This window comes from Lacerta agilis, chromosome 1 (genome assembly GCF_009819535.1).
Source record: "Lacerta agilis isolate rLacAgi1 chromosome 1, rLacAgi1.pri, whole genome shotgun sequence".
In the NCBI taxonomy this organism is placed as follows: domain Eukaryota; kingdom Metazoa; phylum Chordata; class Lepidosauria; order Squamata; family Lacertidae; genus Lacerta; species Lacerta agilis.
Window position 1 is genome coordinate 132,857,900 of NC_046312.1, and position 17,435 is coordinate 132,875,334.

At 44.2% G+C, this 17,435-nt stretch overlaps 1 protein-coding gene across 3 annotated transcripts in view; it reads left to right on the forward strand.

Moving 5' to 3' along the window:
• The first annotated feature begins 15,030 nt into the window (after positions 1–15,030).
• The window catches only part of IQCA1 (IQ motif containing with AAA domain 1), a 78,229-nt gene continuing 75,824 nt past the window's right edge, over positions 15,031–17,435 (forward strand). For all 3 annotated transcript variants that reach the window (XM_033172358.1, XM_033172367.1, XM_033172375.1), the window contains exons 1-2: positions 15,031–15,091; positions 15,964–16,291. In XM_033172358.1, the coding sequence (XP_033028249.1) occupies positions 15,081–15,091; positions 15,964–16,291 (339 nt within the window). In that variant the 5' untranslated portion in view covers positions 15,031–15,080. The remainder of the gene's footprint in view (positions 15,092–15,963; positions 16,292–17,435) is intronic.

Consider the following 17,435-nt stretch of genomic DNA (forward strand, 5'->3'; position numbering starts at 1 on the left):
CGGGACACAAGTACTGCAGCATCCCAGGCAAATGGCTAGGCAGCCTCATTGTGAATGGTTTGGAACCAAGTTATTTAAAGGGCAGCCTCCAGTTAGATGAAGCTGCTTGGACCCTAGCATCTGCTCCAGGTACCTGCACTGTGGCCTGCCCAGGGACAGGGCCTTTGGGCCCTCTTCCCCATTAAAAACCCCACCTGGCTGCTTCACCTGTTGTCCTTAAAGTGGTCCCAGTCTAAGCAGTCCCTGAAGACTTCTTAATGCTGCAAAGCTTTTTATTGATCTTAGTTCTGACTCTGTATGTATGTTTTAATTTGTTCTGGGATTTTTATTATTGTTCCATTGTTTTGTTTTTAACATTTTTGTTAAAATGCAAGGGCAGACCCTCCAAGAGTCCCTGTTTTCCAGGGATAGTCCTGGATTTACAGAAGCCGTTCCAGTTTCTGATGTGTTCCCGGAATGTCCCACTTTACATTAAAATGTCCCTATTTTCATCAGAGAAATGTTGGAGGGTATGATATGATGTCCCTATTTTTTTTGGATAAATATTGGAGAGTAGGGAGTTATGTGACCACCAAACCAAGGAGATAAGTAACTATACAACATTTAGAAGACATCTGAAGACAGCTCTGCATAGGGGAGTTTTTAAAATGTTTAATGTTTTATTATTATTTTTTAATATGTTAGAAGGTGCCCACAGTGGCTGCGGCAACCAAGTCAGATGGGCAGGGTATAAATAATAAAAGTATTCTGATTATGATTATGGAATAGAACATCCCTATTTTCAATGCAGGCATGTTGGAGGATAAGGGCAACATTAAGAAAGTGTGCTAGCATTTTCTAGAGAGAAAAAGGTGGAAAAATACTTTTGTTAATATTTCTCAGTCTGCTATGTTTTAGACTGGCATGTCCTTAGATTAAATGTCTGTGTAGATTTTACTGCATGGATTTTATTTGGTGCAATAAATTACATTGTTTATATGAATGTTCTACAGAGGGTGAGTTAATGGATTCACTTTGCTTAGAAGAGGCAAGCATTTGGAAGTGATATTGGTCATTTTAAGCCATGTTTGGCTGCCTTTGTCCTCAAGGGAAGTCCTTCTCATTCTGCCATTCTATGATTCTATGAACACTGTCTTTTCCACTCATCCGTAAGGGCAAGTCATGGGTCTCTTAGCAGATGGTTCCAACTTCCAAATGCTGCCTGTCCTAACAAAGAAAGGCCCCATCAAGAGCCCCCACCTGCCATGAAGCAGGAGGACCCAAAGAAGTGGAAGTGGTAGAGGACCCACAGTAGTGGATCTAGGTTTGGAGGCAGGTTCATATGGGGGGGGGGAGTGATTCTTGAGATACTTCGACCTCAAGCCATTCAGGACAGTGCATTGAATTGTGTCCCGAAGCAAATGAAGATGAGAAAGAACCGGTTTAATGTGATCTGATCTACCAACTCCTATCAAAATAAACCTGGCATTCTGGATCAATTGCAGTTTCAAGACAGTCATAGAATCATAGAATCATAGAGTTGGAAGAGACCACAAGGGCCATCCAGTCCAACCCCCTGCCAAGCAGGAAACACCATCAAAGCATTCCTGACAGTTGGCTGTCAAGCCTCTGCTTAAAGAGCTCCAAAGAAGGAGACTCCACCACACTCCTTGGCAGCAAATTCCACCGTCAAACAGCTCTTACTGTCAGGAAGTTCTTCCTAATGTTTAGGTGGAATCTTCTTTCTTGTAGTTTGAATCCATTGCTCTGTGTCCGCTTCTCTGGAGCAGCAGAAAACAACCTTTCTCCCTCCTCTATATGACATCCTTTTATATATTTGAACATGGCTATCATATCCCCCCTTAACCTTCTCTTCTCCAGGCTAAACATACCCAGCTCCCTAAGCCATTCCTCATAAGGCATCGTTTCCAGGACTTTGACCATTTTGGTCGCCCTCCTCTGGACACGTTCCAGCTTGTCAGTATCCTAGCACGTTCCAGCTTGTCAGTCTTCAATGCAGTCCTACATAGAGGACTTTACAATAATCTAATCCAGAAGAGACCACAGGATGCATGACCAAGATCAGGTCTGGTGTCTCTAAGAAAAGGATCAGCTGGTGTACAAAGCAAAGTTGGTAAATGCCGGCTGCTCCTATCCATTACCCCACTGCTGACTGGGCAGCCTGAGGTGGGACTAAATCCAGGAGTAATCCCAAACTGCAAGCCTGCTGGCTGCTTAGCTCTTGAGCTGGATTTTGGAAGAATAAGCCCTGGTTCTGGCATAACACTTCATAGAATCTTAGAGTTGGAAGGGACCCAAGGGTCATCTAGTCCAACCCCCTGCAATGCAGGAATTTCAGTTAAAGCATCCCTGACAGATGCCCTCTGCTTTAAAACCTCCAAGGAAGGAGAGTCCACCACCTCCTGAGGGAGACCTTTCCACTGTCCAACAGCTCTTACTGTCAGAAAGTTCTTCCAGATGTTTACAGTATAGGGCCACAGAAAAACTGTAGCAAGTAGCTTCTCTCACAATCTGGTTAATTTTAGTTATGCCAGCACATCACTCCAATGATGAAGGTGATCCTGTCCTGCCCGCTTTGCTTCCATGATTCCTCCTCATCACTCCTGGTCTCCACATCATCCTTCTCCTGCTCTGCGCTGCTTTTCAGCTGACTGCAGTGCTGCAGTCAGGAGCAGTCAGCCTTTATTTCCAGGTGGTGGACCAGAATGAAGACTTCTCCACTCTGGTCCGCCATCCAGGCCCCACCCCTCAGCTTGCCCCTAATAGGGCAATTTTGAATTTCAGGATGGCAGTCAACTGGGGAGGCGTTTCAACGGCCACTCACCATGGCAAAGTCCTTTCCCCCCGGGGTTGGTGAGGGGCTGCCACTCAGGGCCACAACCACTGCCCACCTCCGGACCTGATAAGTAGGCAGTGTGTGTGTGTGTGTGTGTGTGTGAGAGAGAGAGAGAGAGAGAGAGAGAGAGAGAGATGGTATAGTTGACAAATAGATAGTAAAATATAATGTAAATTTAAGAAATGAACAACACAGCCAATAACTAACAGTCTTCCTGACTTACATTTAATTCACAGAGATTTGTCCACTTTCCTGCGTTACTTGGAGCTGTTTTCTGTGACAGCACATTCCTGCGGTGTGTCTGTTATCTAACCGTGAAATACTGGAATTGGGATTGTATTGATTGAGAAAGTTGGCCATTGTAGCAGTGGTCAAAAACATGTCCTTCTTGTCTTTTTGAACTACATGATAATAGAATAGTCCATATGTGACCATATGTTGTTGTTCAGTCGTTCAGTCGTGTCCGACTCTTCGTGACCCCATGGACCAGAGCACACCAGGCACGCCTATCCTTCACTGCCTCTCGCAATTTGGCCAAACTCATGTTAGTAGCTTCGAGAACACTGTCCAACCATCTCATCCTCTGTCGTCCCCTTCTCCATATGTATGCTAGTCAAATAGTCCTGCCATGCAGGAAGGTGGACTAGATGATGAAGATGGTGATTTTTAATTAAATTTATATACTGCCCTATACCTACAGGTTTCAGGGTGGTTCACAGATGGCCCTTGAGGTCCCTTCCAACTCTACAACTCTATGATTCTATTATTTGTTTTCCAGTGTTGCTAAATTTGCCTTTAAAATTGGATAAAAGAGAATAAAAAGTAAGGACAAGAACAGGTATTTTCTCTTCATTTTTTTTAACTATAGAAATATTTAGAATCATATGGAGTAGAGCATTATGGATCCTCTAATCCAGTCTGCATCCCAAAGCAGGAAATCTTAGGCTTCAAGCTTCCTGGAGAGATGCCTCTTCAGCCCCACAGGCTGCTAAATGGAGCCCTTTGCACACCTTCCTGTTCAGCTTTGTTCACCAACAGGCTGCTTTTGTAGCAAAGAATATTTTCTCATTCTTTGAGCTTAATATCACTTTCCACTACTGAAAATCCCACATCCCTATTAAGGGCAAGAAAATGAAAGATGATTCTTCTGCCGCCACTGCCTGGTATCCTGTCATCTTGTTCCCTGCTTCAGGTTGCTTTCCCCCACCCCAGTCCTGCAAGGTAAGCATTCCTAGATCCTTTGGCCTTTTCACATATTGATTTGTCTTCTGGACACCCCATCATTACTCAAGTATTACACAACAAATTCCCAATTTATAGGAGACTATTCTTATTCCCTGAACCTTAAATTGGATTCCCACTCATTCCATCACATGCCTTGCATTTGTATTGGTGATTAGTAAATTGCTCTTTCAGTCTTCTAACTACAAATTCCTCAATACAAAGAACTCCGGTGTAATACATCTTCACTTAAATTCTCCTAAAGAAGGTGTCAGGTGACTTTATATCCAGGAACCCTGAATAACTGATCCCTGAATGCTAGTGAATTATCTGAAATGTACATCACTCTCTAGTCGGCAGTTTCTTGGTTTGTGGGCAGCTCTCCATCACTTCTAACCAAGTTATCCCTTGATGGAACATTAGCCTTTTAACACTGAAACATTACAAGTGTGAAAGGAGCTCCCTTTTGTACTGCGTCATATTAATCACTCCCACTGCTGTGGAATGAGTCATGCAGCCAATAACCATAACCCAAATGTTTCCACTAAAGTCCCAAGGCCTTCTTTTGCATCATTTGTATAAATAACTAAATGCCCCCACAAGTGCACACACACACAAACAAACCTGTTTTAAATTTTCACTTTCCAAGAGAAGCTGCCAAGAAAGGAATCCACTGCACCAAGCAGCCTTGCACCTCTAGGGAAGGTTAACTGCTTGTGCAATTTGGCATTAAAACCCAAGGATGCTTTGAGGTTAAACACACACCAACTAGAATTTCAGTGCACTTAAGAAACTAACTCCTTTGTCCTGTAGTTTTCTGTACAGAATTCCAGCTGTGTTCAAGGACCAGTGCATTTGCAAGATTTAGGGTGAGTTACTAAGTTACTGGAAGGCAGGTCTGCATGGGAGTTTCTCCCAGTACAGCGTTTTAGCGTTAAATGAGAAGTCCAGGAAAAGTGCCAATTAATGTGCAGTGTGGCATGGGAGATTTTTGTGTCAATCTTGGTAGACAGTGCCACGTCTGATGCCTCTGCTATTGTTCCTGTGCAGGCGGGAGGCAGGAGAACTCAGCACAAACTGAGGCACAAGGAGACATGGCAGCAGGACCCAAACCGTGGCCTGCCAAATCCTAATAAGAAATAGCTCTGGGGGCAAGTTAAAGTTCAGTGTAGATGGATGTGGAAGAGGGAATCTGAATGCTCCCTAGGTCATACTTTTTCACTCAGTCTTGATTTTTCTAGCATTTAATCTCTCTCTTGGCAGAGCTAATGTGAAGTCTCATTGGGAGTGAAATAACTTTAAAAAAAAAAACAGGTTCAGGGCCCAAATATGGGCCCTTCCTGCCCTTTAAATCTCTCACTATGGCAGATCCAATTTAATACACATTTATTCTGGCCCAAAGGAACTTGAGGTGTTGAGTGGCTCAGATGCTGCTGTGAGTGAGCACATCAAATCCTTCTAACCTGAGCCAGCCCAGGATGTTTTGCTACCTGAGGCAAAGGACATTATTATTATGTCTCCTTCAGCCACAGGAGTCAACTCCTGAGGGCCGATGTCCCTTCACGCCCCCCATAAAATATTTGAGGGGGCTGAGCTCCCCCAAATGATGGGCATTGCAATTTAAATGGTGTGCATGTGCCATGTCATGTGATCAATTATGCAGCGTGAAGCTTACCTGCCCCCCCCCATATTTTATTCAAGTTGGCCCTCCTGCCGCCTGCCCTATTCCATGGACAGAAGCCAAACTGATGGGCAGCTGAATTTTAGTTCCACACTTGAGAGGAGACTGTATCTTCCATGGTACCTTTGCACAGCTTTGCCCTCCAATAGGGCAGCAGGGATGACAGGAGGCTCAAGAGGAAGGAAGGGCAGCCAGATTATCACCACAGCCCCTCCCCAGATCCCAGCAACCATCACCCGAAGCAGCTGCCTCCCATTGTCTCAGGGTGAGCAGGGCAGGCCTCCCAATGGATCCCTTTGTTGAAGGTAGGGGAAGTGTGCTCTGCTCCGTGTGTGCTGAGCTCCTTTAACACACACACACCCCAGCAGCACCTGGTGTTTTTATTCTATTTAAATGACAGAGGAACAATGGCTGTGTCACCTGTTGTAGAAATGTATAAAATACTTGTACCTTGTTCAGGATCAGGACCTTTGGTCTGGGTACCAAAGCAGCTTGGCTTGTCCCTGTGATCTCCTTGGGGCTCCTCGGGGTGTGCTGGAAAAAGAATATAAGGTGGTGCACACACATAGCCCTGGGTCACAGCACACTTTTGTACATAGTGATTTGCATTTGTACGCACCATCATCATGTGATCCCATCTGAAGTGGCAGCCGCAAGCTGTGTTGTCTATGCACTCGGGGGGGGGGAGCATGTTTTCAAATGAGTACACAACATTGTTCTCTGTTTTTGTCCCTTCAATTAGTGCTTCCACCGTGCTTTTAAAGAGAGAGGGGTTGGCAAGTTGCTGTACAGTTTCCTGTGTGCCTATTTCATTCACAGACAAGTTATCCACATGGTGTTGTGGAGTGTCACAGCCCTGCCCCAAAAGGAGGCAACCTGAGAAAATGCTTTGTGTGTACACACACAGGGAGCAAGCTCTTGAGAAGTGTGTTCTTGACACAAAATGGATTACTTTACAATCGCATCTTACTCAGGCGTTTGGTTCCAATGGTTCTGCGTATACACAAAAATCATGTACACCCAACACTTGGAGTTGCTCGGCGGCTAGTGGGTGATAGTGAGGGGGAGAGAGACAGAATCCCCAGTGCTCCCAGAGCCTACAAGTTGAGCAGGCTTTGCTCAGCAGACAAGGTGGGGATATTAAAAGATCTTTTTGCGCCAGGTAAGGCAAGTGGACCCAGCACAAAAAGAGCTTTCAAGCTCTCTGCTTGGATTTAACTTGCACAATTTCAACCGGTCTGCCTTCAGTCGTGTATGGTTGAAATTGCACAAATTAAATGTGTGCAAAATGAGATTGTACTGTTCAACTGTATAACAGCAGAATGTGCATTATTAAATTGACAAACAGTGTGGGGCAGGGATGACACGAGGGTGACACGCATCCAGCACTCCCAAAAGGTGCTTGCATCCAGCACTGAATGCTCATTATTGTGCAGTATGTACGCACCCCATGAGAGCTATACATCATGCAGGCCTCGGTACAGTTCAGCACGAGGTCCTTAAGGAGCAGTCTCAATCACTGCCCTTTCCTGCTGTATAAAAACTAATCTTTTTATATACTAAACTTTATTTCAAAAATTACATTTTTCATAAATGCATACACTTGAATTAGTTCTTTTGTCTTATTATTTCCACACACAGCCTTCAAAATGTCTGGCTTGTGGGTTTCCTTTTGGCTCCACTGAAAGGCTTAGGAATGGCAGCACGTTAAGTGGAAACAGAATGTTTTTTTCATTAGTCTTATGGCTCAGGAGGCAGTAACACTTCAACACACAGCAGCAGTTTGAAAAGTATGGAGCCAACAATCACCACAGTGTATTTGATAAACTGGGGCAGCCGCAGTTCGCCGGAAGTGCCAAGGTGGCTAAATGTGTGAACAAATTACAGGTGTATATGTTCTCATAGAATTAAACTGCATATATTACAGGCCAGTCATTTTTCATCTTGAAGGGGGGGGGGGGCTACAACAATCTTCCATTGTGAAAGCCAGACTTCCAAGGACTCAGAATAAGTGATTACTTTCTAAAATGTGGCACAAACCTATCTGGAAGGTATTCCTTTGGACTTTGAATTGCATGTCCCCAATTTGGGATTAGTGAGACAAATGAACTGTGCACATGTTCAAAGTACCCTCTTGGTCATTTTTGCATCACAGATTGTGAAGAAGAACCCCAACAGATTCTGTTGTGAGCCCTGGTTCAAAATACAGTAAGCTCTGAATCCCTGTCAGGTATAACACATACAATATCCTGTTCATTCCGGTTGTGGAAGTCTGTGATGAGCCTATTGGCAGCAGGGGGAGCAGAGGAAAAGAAAGAAAGAACTAGGTGGGAAGAGTTACAGGTGGGTAGCCGTGTTGGTCTGCCATAGTCGAAACAAAATAGGAAATTCTTTCCAGTAGCACCTTAGAGACCAACTGAGTTTGTTCTTGGCATGAGCTTTCGTGTGCATGCACACTTCTTCTTCAGATGGGAAGAGTCTTCTGTGGTCCCAGATCCTTATATGCACAGTGATAGATTAGATAGAATTCACATGCTTCTTTATTTGAAGTTATCTGAAGTGTTGCTGAACACACAATTTGTTTTCAGCTTCCCTTTTCAGGAGTCTACAAGTCACACAATACATTCCCTCCAACATTTCTCCGATCAAAATAGGGAGAAATACTATTTCATAATAATAATATTACTATTTATACCCCGCCCATCCGACTGGGTTGCCTCAGCCACCCTGGGCGGCTTCCAACATACGTATTTAACAATATAACAAAACTTTGCACTTTTAAAAGCTTCCCATTACAGGGCTGCCTTCACATGTCTTCTAATGGCTGTAGAGTTACATATCTCCTTGGCTCATGGGTCTCTGTCAGTTTGCACTTCTTGATCTGATGTGTAGAGATCTTTCCTAATCTACCATACTTACTGGTAATTCAAGAGGGTTCTGGAAGCTTCTCTGTGTGAAAGAACTGAGAATGCTACCTTCTGAGTTAAAGCACGATTAATATACTGTTATATGGTTATGAACATCTTGTTAGCGATTTGCAATGCAAATCTCACCTCAAACTCAAATATTACAATACTAGAAATTTACAGTGCTATGCAAATTACAGCTTCGACTTTCATTTATAAATGCAGCTGATTTTTTTAAAAAATGCTGTTAGGATTTTTCTCACACTGACACCTTGGATATTGAAACCATTGTTCTGTATAATTATTATGATGAAGGAAATCTCTTTCCTCTCCCAATAAAATATAATGAAAACTGAGCAGGTGCTAGTTTCTCAATGGTTTTACCAAGTTATCCACAAGGTTTGGCCTGCAAAGTATATTTCTTAGTCTGTGTTTTCTCAATGACTTATGGAAATAGTGTCCATTTTAAAGGACAGCAGGTGTTAGAACAATGAGTAGCCGCCTCCTTCACATCTGTGCTACAAAAGCTGCATCAGTGTTTACAAGAAACAGGATCATAAAAAACATCCTGCCACTAGAGCACACACAGACACACAGAGAGTTGCTATTCTTCCCCCCTTTTTTCTCACACACTGGAAGATTTATTTATAGCCTGTCAATAAAAACATACCTGCTTGGAAAGAGGGGGAAATGATCCTCACTTCCATGGGGAAGTGATGCAGAAGCAAATAAAGGGAAGCCCTTCTCTTGACAAGTCTGTTTTCCATTCTCTTGTCAGCTCAAACCAGATTGTTAACCCTTTGGAGATGCTTTGGGATATTTGGGGAAATAATCCAGTGCAAAGTAGGCACACTTGTGAAATATTAAGCATGCACTTCACTGTCTCCCTTTGAAACCAAAGGAACTTTCAAACTTAATTTTGGCTGACTTATGTTTTACCATATTTGCCAACTTAGCATGTAACAGGCAAATACAAAAAACCACGGCTAGATTTACAAACCAAAGAGAAGAACATCCCTTTTCAGCAAAGGGGAAATACAATTGTACTATTTTGTGAACACCAAAGACCAAATTTAGCACACACCATCTTGGTCACCTGCAGGCTAAGAGAAAAGAGACGGGAGGAGTGGTATCCTCCTGGACAGGCTGCCTGAGTCAGGTGTTGGAGGCACAGCTTTGGAATAGTCCTGCTCCTACTTGGCTGGCCAATTCCAGAAGGTGGTGCTGAGGGACTTCTGCTCAATCCTCTGGCAATTGTGCTTTGGGGTGCTGCAAGGTTCTCTCTTACTTATCCCCCATGCTGTTAAACATGAAGAAACTCCTGGGTGAGGTAATATGGATAAAGGAAGAGAAGTGTCAAGAGGTAAATGGCAACAAGTTCTATCTTTATCTTTCATCAAAACCAGAAGAGGCAGTGGGCATTTTGAATCAGTGCTCAGGTGTGGTAATGGATGAAAACCAATAAACTGACACTGTCTAGGTCTAGGTGTGGAGGAACACTGAAGGGGATGTTTAACCCTATTCCCTCCAGCTGTTTTCTGTTCAAAACCATGCCTCCAACTGTTTTTCCACCCATCAGAAGCAGCTAGCTATGTATGTTGATCTGGAAAATGGTAGGCAGTTGAGATTCTATCTTCTACTCATTTTGTTACGTGCACGTATAAGATCACTGGGAAAGATATAAAACAAGATGCCACCATTATGGTATTACAGTTCAGACAAATGTAATCTATCATTTGATTGTGGTTGGGGAGTGCAGGGACCCATTAAATATGCAGTTTCAAGAGGATCAATTTGACTGGAGTTCAGTGCATAGATTTGACTGGAGTTCACATGCACTTCTCTATTCTCCCTCTCCTGATTCATGCAGCATCCCACTTTCTGCTATCTGGTCAGCACATTTTTCTTCCCACTGCCCAGTCTCCCAGTTCACTTCCTTTCTTCTCCTCAGTTCTCCTCTTTCCTTCCTTTTTGTTGTTGTTTAGTCGTTTAATATTGTCTGACTCTTCGTGACCCCATGGACCAGAGCACGGTAGGCACTACTGTCTTCCACTGCCTCCCACAGTTTGGTCAGACCCATGTTGGTAGGTTCAAGAATACTGTCCAACCATTTTGTCCTCTGTCGTCCCCTTCTCCTTGTGCCTTCAGTCTTTCCCAACATCAGGGTCTTTTCCAGGGAGTCTTCTCTTCTCATGAGGTGGCCAAAGTATTGGAGCCTCAGCTTCAGGATCTGTCCTTGCAGTGAGCACTCAGGCTGATTTCCTTAAGAATGGATAGGTTTGATCTTCTTGCAGTCCATGGGACTCTCAAGCCTTCTTTATGGTCCAGCTCTCACTTCCATACATCACTACTGGGGAAACCATAGCTTTAACTATATGGACCTTTGTTGGCAAGGTGATGTCTCTGCTTTTTAAGATGCTGTCTAGGTTTGTCATTGCTTTTCTCCCAAGAAGCAGGCATCTTCTAATTTCGTGACTGCTGTCACCATCTGCAGTGATCATGGAACCCAAGAAAGTAAAATCTCTCGCTGCCTCCATTTCTTCCCCTTCTGTTTGCCAGGAGGTGATGGGACCAGTGGCCATGATCTTAGTTTTTTTTTATGTTGAGCTTCAGACCATATTTTGCGCTCTCCTCTTTCACCCTCATTAAAAGGTTCTTTAATTCCTCCTCACTTTCTGCCATCAAGGTTGTGTCATCAGCATATCTGAGGTTGTTGATATTTCTTCTGGCAATCTTAATTCCGGCTTGGATTCATCCAGCCCAGCGTTTCGCATGATGAATTCTTCATATAAGCTAAATAAGCAGGGAGACAATATACAGCTTTGTCGTACTCCTTTCCCAATTTTGAACCAATCAGTTGTTCCATATCCAGTTCTAACTGTAGCTTCCTGTCCCACATAGAGATTTCTCAGGAGACAGATGAGGTGATCCGGCACTACTCTCCTACTTACCTGCTTTCTGCTTAGCTGCCATACTTGAAAAGTACTTTGAGCTGAAAGAGGAAATGAGTAAGAGGATAGCTCTTCCAACTTCCTCTCAGCTTCATGTACTTCTCAAGGAGAAGGGAGGTAAGTACCCTCACCTGATAATGGAAAGGGGGTTCAGAGGCTTCATGGGTACCAGGGGAAGACCTGGAGGGCCTAACATCAATTTTGGTTTCATCATATGTCCATGCAGGTGTAGTTTTAAAGCAACAGATATATGTAGAAAGGGTCCTTGACCAGCTGTATTCAGCAAGAAAATGTAGTGGGATAATATCCTTCAGCCATGTTTTAACCCGCATATGGTACAAAGGCAGTTCTATTTCCATTCATATTAAAAACATTAAAACTTGACAGATTGCAGGTTGCAGAAAATATTAAACATTGCACATGTTCTGGCCATCACTGTTTAGTTTCTAATTTCCTGATATTTACTTTTTACTATACTACAAAAATGACCTCTAACCTCCTAGCTGGTTAAACTTTGACACTGTTCTGGTGTTGATGTATTGTGAATATACATTGACCCTTGCAAAATGTTAAGCCAAATAGTTTTCTAAACTATCTGCTAATAAATTACTTGGCTAATATAGCCAGAGGTTCAGTATTCCTTTCTTGCCCAAACATCTGGTATATGTTAAGTGCAATTTGTATTGTGTGTAAGATTTGCAACATTATCTGTTTTAGAGTGGCATCCTACATGAACATACTGATGGTGAAAAAAAGAAAAGAAAAGAAACCCACCCTGTTTTCCCATGAAAATATTTCATAATAAAGTGTATAATGCCAAGCATAGTTTGACCTAGATTTGTTTATTATTATTTTTAAATCTACCTTAACTTGCACAAAAAACAATGATTTAGGTTTTTTACTCTGCAGTAAAACTTGTGGCATATGGCATAATATTTAATATCTGGCCAACTCCATTTTTATTATTCATGACATTTTATATTTGTCACCATGGGGTCACTTTCCCTGTAAGTATGGAGTGGGATTCTTCCAATTAAATTTGAACTTTATGTCTTTCAACTTTCCTCCAAATCCTTTAGGTCCATGCACTATGTGCAGCCCTGAGGAACATGCTGCTACTGTATCAAAGTCAAACAAAACAAACTACAGTGCTGCACTGACCATCTTACCTAGAATTGAGCATCACTGCAGCAGCAGGTCCTTGTAGCCAGCAGCTGTTCCCCACACCCTCAGTGGACAACATTAGCTCACAGACTTCATTACAAGACAAAATGAAGCAGCCAGGAAAGCTTATTAGGGAAGGTTATATGGCCTGAGGACAGTTAAGAACCTGAAATTAAAACTAGCACTCATGCTGAAAAACAGACCTAAGTGCCAATCCTATAATTCCAAAAGTATAACTGCACTTGTCCTTTGCAGTACAACATAAAAGGGATTGCATTCAGAGAGTGGAGATTATTATTTTGTTCACTTGTGCGTTCAACAAAAGGTGTTCAGGGTGATGGTCAATAAAGTAATATTAAATGAGTTTAAGGATACCTCCTGGGTGGTCCTGGAAGTGGATGCAGGTGGGGAAGTGGACTGATGTGGACCGAAGAGGGAGAAGTGAAGAGAACTGTAAAGTTAAAGGGACCCCTGACCATCAGGTCCAGTCGTGGCCGACTCTGGGGTTGCGGCGCTCATCTCGCATTACTGGCTGAGGGAGCTGGCATACAGCTTCCGGGTCATGTGGCCAGCATGACTAAGCCGCTTCTGGCGAACCATAGAAACGCACGGAAACGCCATTTACCTTCCCACCGGAGCGGTACCTATTTATCTACTTGCACTTTGACGTGCTTTCAAACTGCTACGTTGGCAGGAGCAGGGACCGGGCAACGGGAGCTCACCCCGTCGCAGGGATTCGAACCACCGACCTGATTGGCAAGCCCTAGGCTCTGAGGTTGAAGAGAATTGAGAAGGTAGTAAATCATATCTATGGGTAGCTGGAAAGTAAATGTCAAAGGAATTACCCGCCCCCGCCCCCGCTCTACTCTACCCCACAAAGTCTAACCACATCTACTCAGAAGTAAATCCTATTGAATTCAGCAGGGCTTACTTCTGGGTATGGGTTAGGACTGTATGGGGACCTCTCTCTGTGCTGCAAAGTGTTTGGGGGCAGGATGGTGGTGGCACCAAAAGAAGAAGAAAGGTTTTTTTGGGGGGGGGGGTCACAGAAGGAGCAACATATGTTTCTAGCTGGCAGAGTTGTGCCCTACAAGATCTCTGAAAGAAAATAACAGGAGTGCAGCAATTAGGGTGGGGGGGGCAAGCTCCTTGTTTGGGGGACACATACTGCCCCCATCCCCCACCCTGTCTTTTATTAATGTCCTCCTATACCTTTTTACATGTCAAATCAAAATAAAAAGTCCTTCCAGTAGCACCTTAGAGACCAACTAAGTTTGTTCTTGGTATGAGCTTTCGTGTGCATGCACACTTCTTCAGATACACTGAAACAGAAGTCACCAGACCCTTATATATAGTGAGAGGGTGGAGAGGGGTATTACTCAGAAGGGTGGTGGGAATGGGGGATTGGCTGATAGGTGTGGAAAACCTGTTAACGACTGCAATTGGTCTTACAGGAAAAAGCAAGGGGTGAGTGAGATGACTAAAGATAGCTTTGTCATGTATAATGAGATAAGAATCCAATGTCTTTGTTCAGACTGGAACCTTTTAAAATGTGTTTGTGGGAGTGGGTGGGGGGAAAGGAGTTACTGGTTAGTGGGTTTTTTTGTTCTTGTTTTTATTATGTACTTTTGTGTTTTTATCTTGTATTTTCATGCTGTGAACAGCCCTGAGATCTATGGATGTATACCCTTCGGCGGTATACAAAGTTAATAATAATCATAATCATAAAAAGATAAAAAATTCCTTCCAGTAGCACCTTAGAGACCAACCAAGTTTGTTCTTGGTATGAGCTTTCGTGTGCATGCACACTTCAGATAATCATAAATATTATTTAGTTATTACATATGTACACATCGCCCTCGGGGCGGTTCACAGCACAGCAACACAAAAGAGAAACACAAAACCCATCACCTCCGCGCTCTTCTGCCTTGGTGTTGGGGGGGGGGGGCCGCGTAGCATCAGCAGCCGCGCAGGTAGGCAGCCCGGCCGGGGGGACGACGACAGCCTCCCTCCCCAGGAGCCACGCGGCTCGCGGCGGGATGGAGCCGGCCAAGCCCCCTCCTCCTTCGGGTGTTCCCATAGCAACCTCCCGGGGCGCCTCCGCGCGGGCCTGGCTGGGCCTGGCGCCCCGTTGCTAAGCAGCGAGCAGGAAGAGAAGCCACTCTGTGTGTGTGCGTGTGTGTGTGGCCGTGCAAAATCCGGGGCCCGGTTTGCTTCGTGCTGAAAGAGCCTTCTAACAACCCCCCCCTTCAAGGAACGGGGTCCGGCGGCGCCCCCTCTTCGTCGACCCCGGCAGGAAGGGGGAAGTCTGGGCCGCCGCCATGTCCCACAAGTAAGTGAGGAGACTGTGCCCCTCCCTCGCGCCTCGGGGGGAGAAGGAGGCTGCCTGGCTCGCTCGCTCCCTCGCTCTTCGGGGCACAGAAGCCCCTCTCTCTCTCTCGGCGGTTCTCGGCGCCTCCTTCCTAGCAGAGCCCAGTCTCTACCAAGGAAGGGCCTGATCCCGACACAGTTAAGCCGCTGGTTGCAATGGCGCCAATAACCCCAAGGGAAAACCCTCCTAGGTGCCCATATGTAAGGGGCACATACAGTATTACAGTGCTATTCAGGAGCTCAAGTGTTCCTTGAAGATGATCTGAGTAGCTGGGTAGGTTTGTACGGAAGAAGGCAATCCTTAAGATTCTCTCACCCTAAATTACTTCGGCCTTTAAACGTCATCATCACAAATTCTCTGAATTCTGCCTAGAACCAACTTTAATGCCAGTGCAGCTGTTACATTGGGCGAGTCATGCTCTGAAAGGTTTCCCCTGTTAACATTCTGGACCAAGGAGTTGCCGAGTTTCCAATGCACCCCTTATGTAAAGTGCAATGCAATAATCAAGACCTGCTTCCTCCAGAAACTGGTGTCATTGGCACACCAATTTCAGTTGGGCCAAGGCGCTCTGGCTTGTAGCTGACCCTTGGGCACCCAGGGTCAAAGCCAGGTCCAAAAGAAACGCTAAACCGCAGACCTGCATTTTCAGGGTTGGGGGGTAATCCCATTCAACACAGGTTAAATGTAAGTACCTGTGGATCCCATCAGACTTGGTGCTGCTTACTTCTAAGTAGACATGAATAGAGTTGCACTATTTGCTAAATATTACTTTGTTCTCTTTGTATGTACTGTACTAAAGTGTTCTCTTCCCCCACCCCACCCCGCTTTATTAGCACTTACAATAAAATGTGGGCAGAAGCCCAGGAGTCCCTCAACTGCCTGTTACAGAAGGAGATAGAAGAGAAATCCCACAAACCATTGAAAGATCGCCCAGTAGTGTTTCAAATGCTAGGCACTTTCTACGTCAAGTATGTGCAGATATTTCGCAATTTGGAAGCTGCTTATGACCAGATTGTTCACCCACAAAAGCGTTTAATTATTCGGCAAATGCTTGATGGAGTAATGGGTCGTATTTTGGAGTTAAAAAATGAAATGGTGGAGCTGGAGTTTTCAGAATATCATTACTTTGATGACATTTTACAAGATCTTAAGCTGGCTCCTGTAAGTATAGTCCCTTCATGTTGTTTTTCATATTGTAGAATCAAATCCTAAATAACTGTTTGTTTCCTTTAAATAACTGACTTCTGTGCATCTTAATATAGCTGTCCAATTGTTCTCACTTGTAAGAAACACATGAAAAAAATTCAAAGAGCCCCACTGCATTGAATACTTGCTGGCACTTGGGTCTTGAACTGTTATTCCATTTCCATTTTTCAACTATAGTACAGGATGTGAGTTTTTTTCAGTTTCACCATAGAGATGGAGAGGTGCCACTTTATGTCATGCTGAATGGCATCTTCTGGCTATATGCCACATTAGCTTTCTCTGTTTCAGTACTGTAAGTCCTCATGTACACTACCATTCAGAAAGGTGTTGTTACTTAACCAGGTCGGATATTGATTGCATCAGAGGTTAGAATATTATCCCACCCTTTCTGTGTACCCTCATGCATCAGTTGTGAAGACTTGAAGCAGTAATAGATTCTTCCACCGTGGCAATCCATCACTGGCACCTTAATGAATGATGCAGACTCAAATAGCCTTCCTGTATGAAGCCTGGATCTGCTTGGATATGCTTTGAACACAGTTCAGTAGGACCAGAAAAGTGATTCCCCCACCCTCACCCCCAATTTAGGAGACATAAAATGCTGCTGCGATGATCATTTGGAAAAGAGTTTGGCCTTCCCCAAGCTTAATCCACACCACGTAATTGTAATTCACATTCTCATCTTGAGGGAAGGCAACTTAGTGGATGAAAGGCAAGCATATAATTAGTTAGGACCAGGACTTACTTTATGGCCTGGAAGACAGACCTCATGAAAGTGAGATGCTGGTGTAACATGGGACATGGTACTGTTTCACTTAAGTGTATAGTTTAGAGCAGAGGTTCTCAAATTTATTTGGCCTCCTGCCCTCTTTCCAGCGCCCCCCTGGAAATCTACCTTCTTTAAGTGAAAAGGTAGGGTTGACATCACAGCCTGCCTGCCATTGGCCAAATAGGTAAGATCCACTTCCCGGGCTGAGTGAAGATGAAAAGGGTTCCCCCAAGCCTGGGAAAACCTCTCGCCTTTAGCACAACCGCCAGATCCACGGGAGGCATCTCGTCCCGCAGCAGCAACCAACTTGGCAGGAAGCATCACTACAGA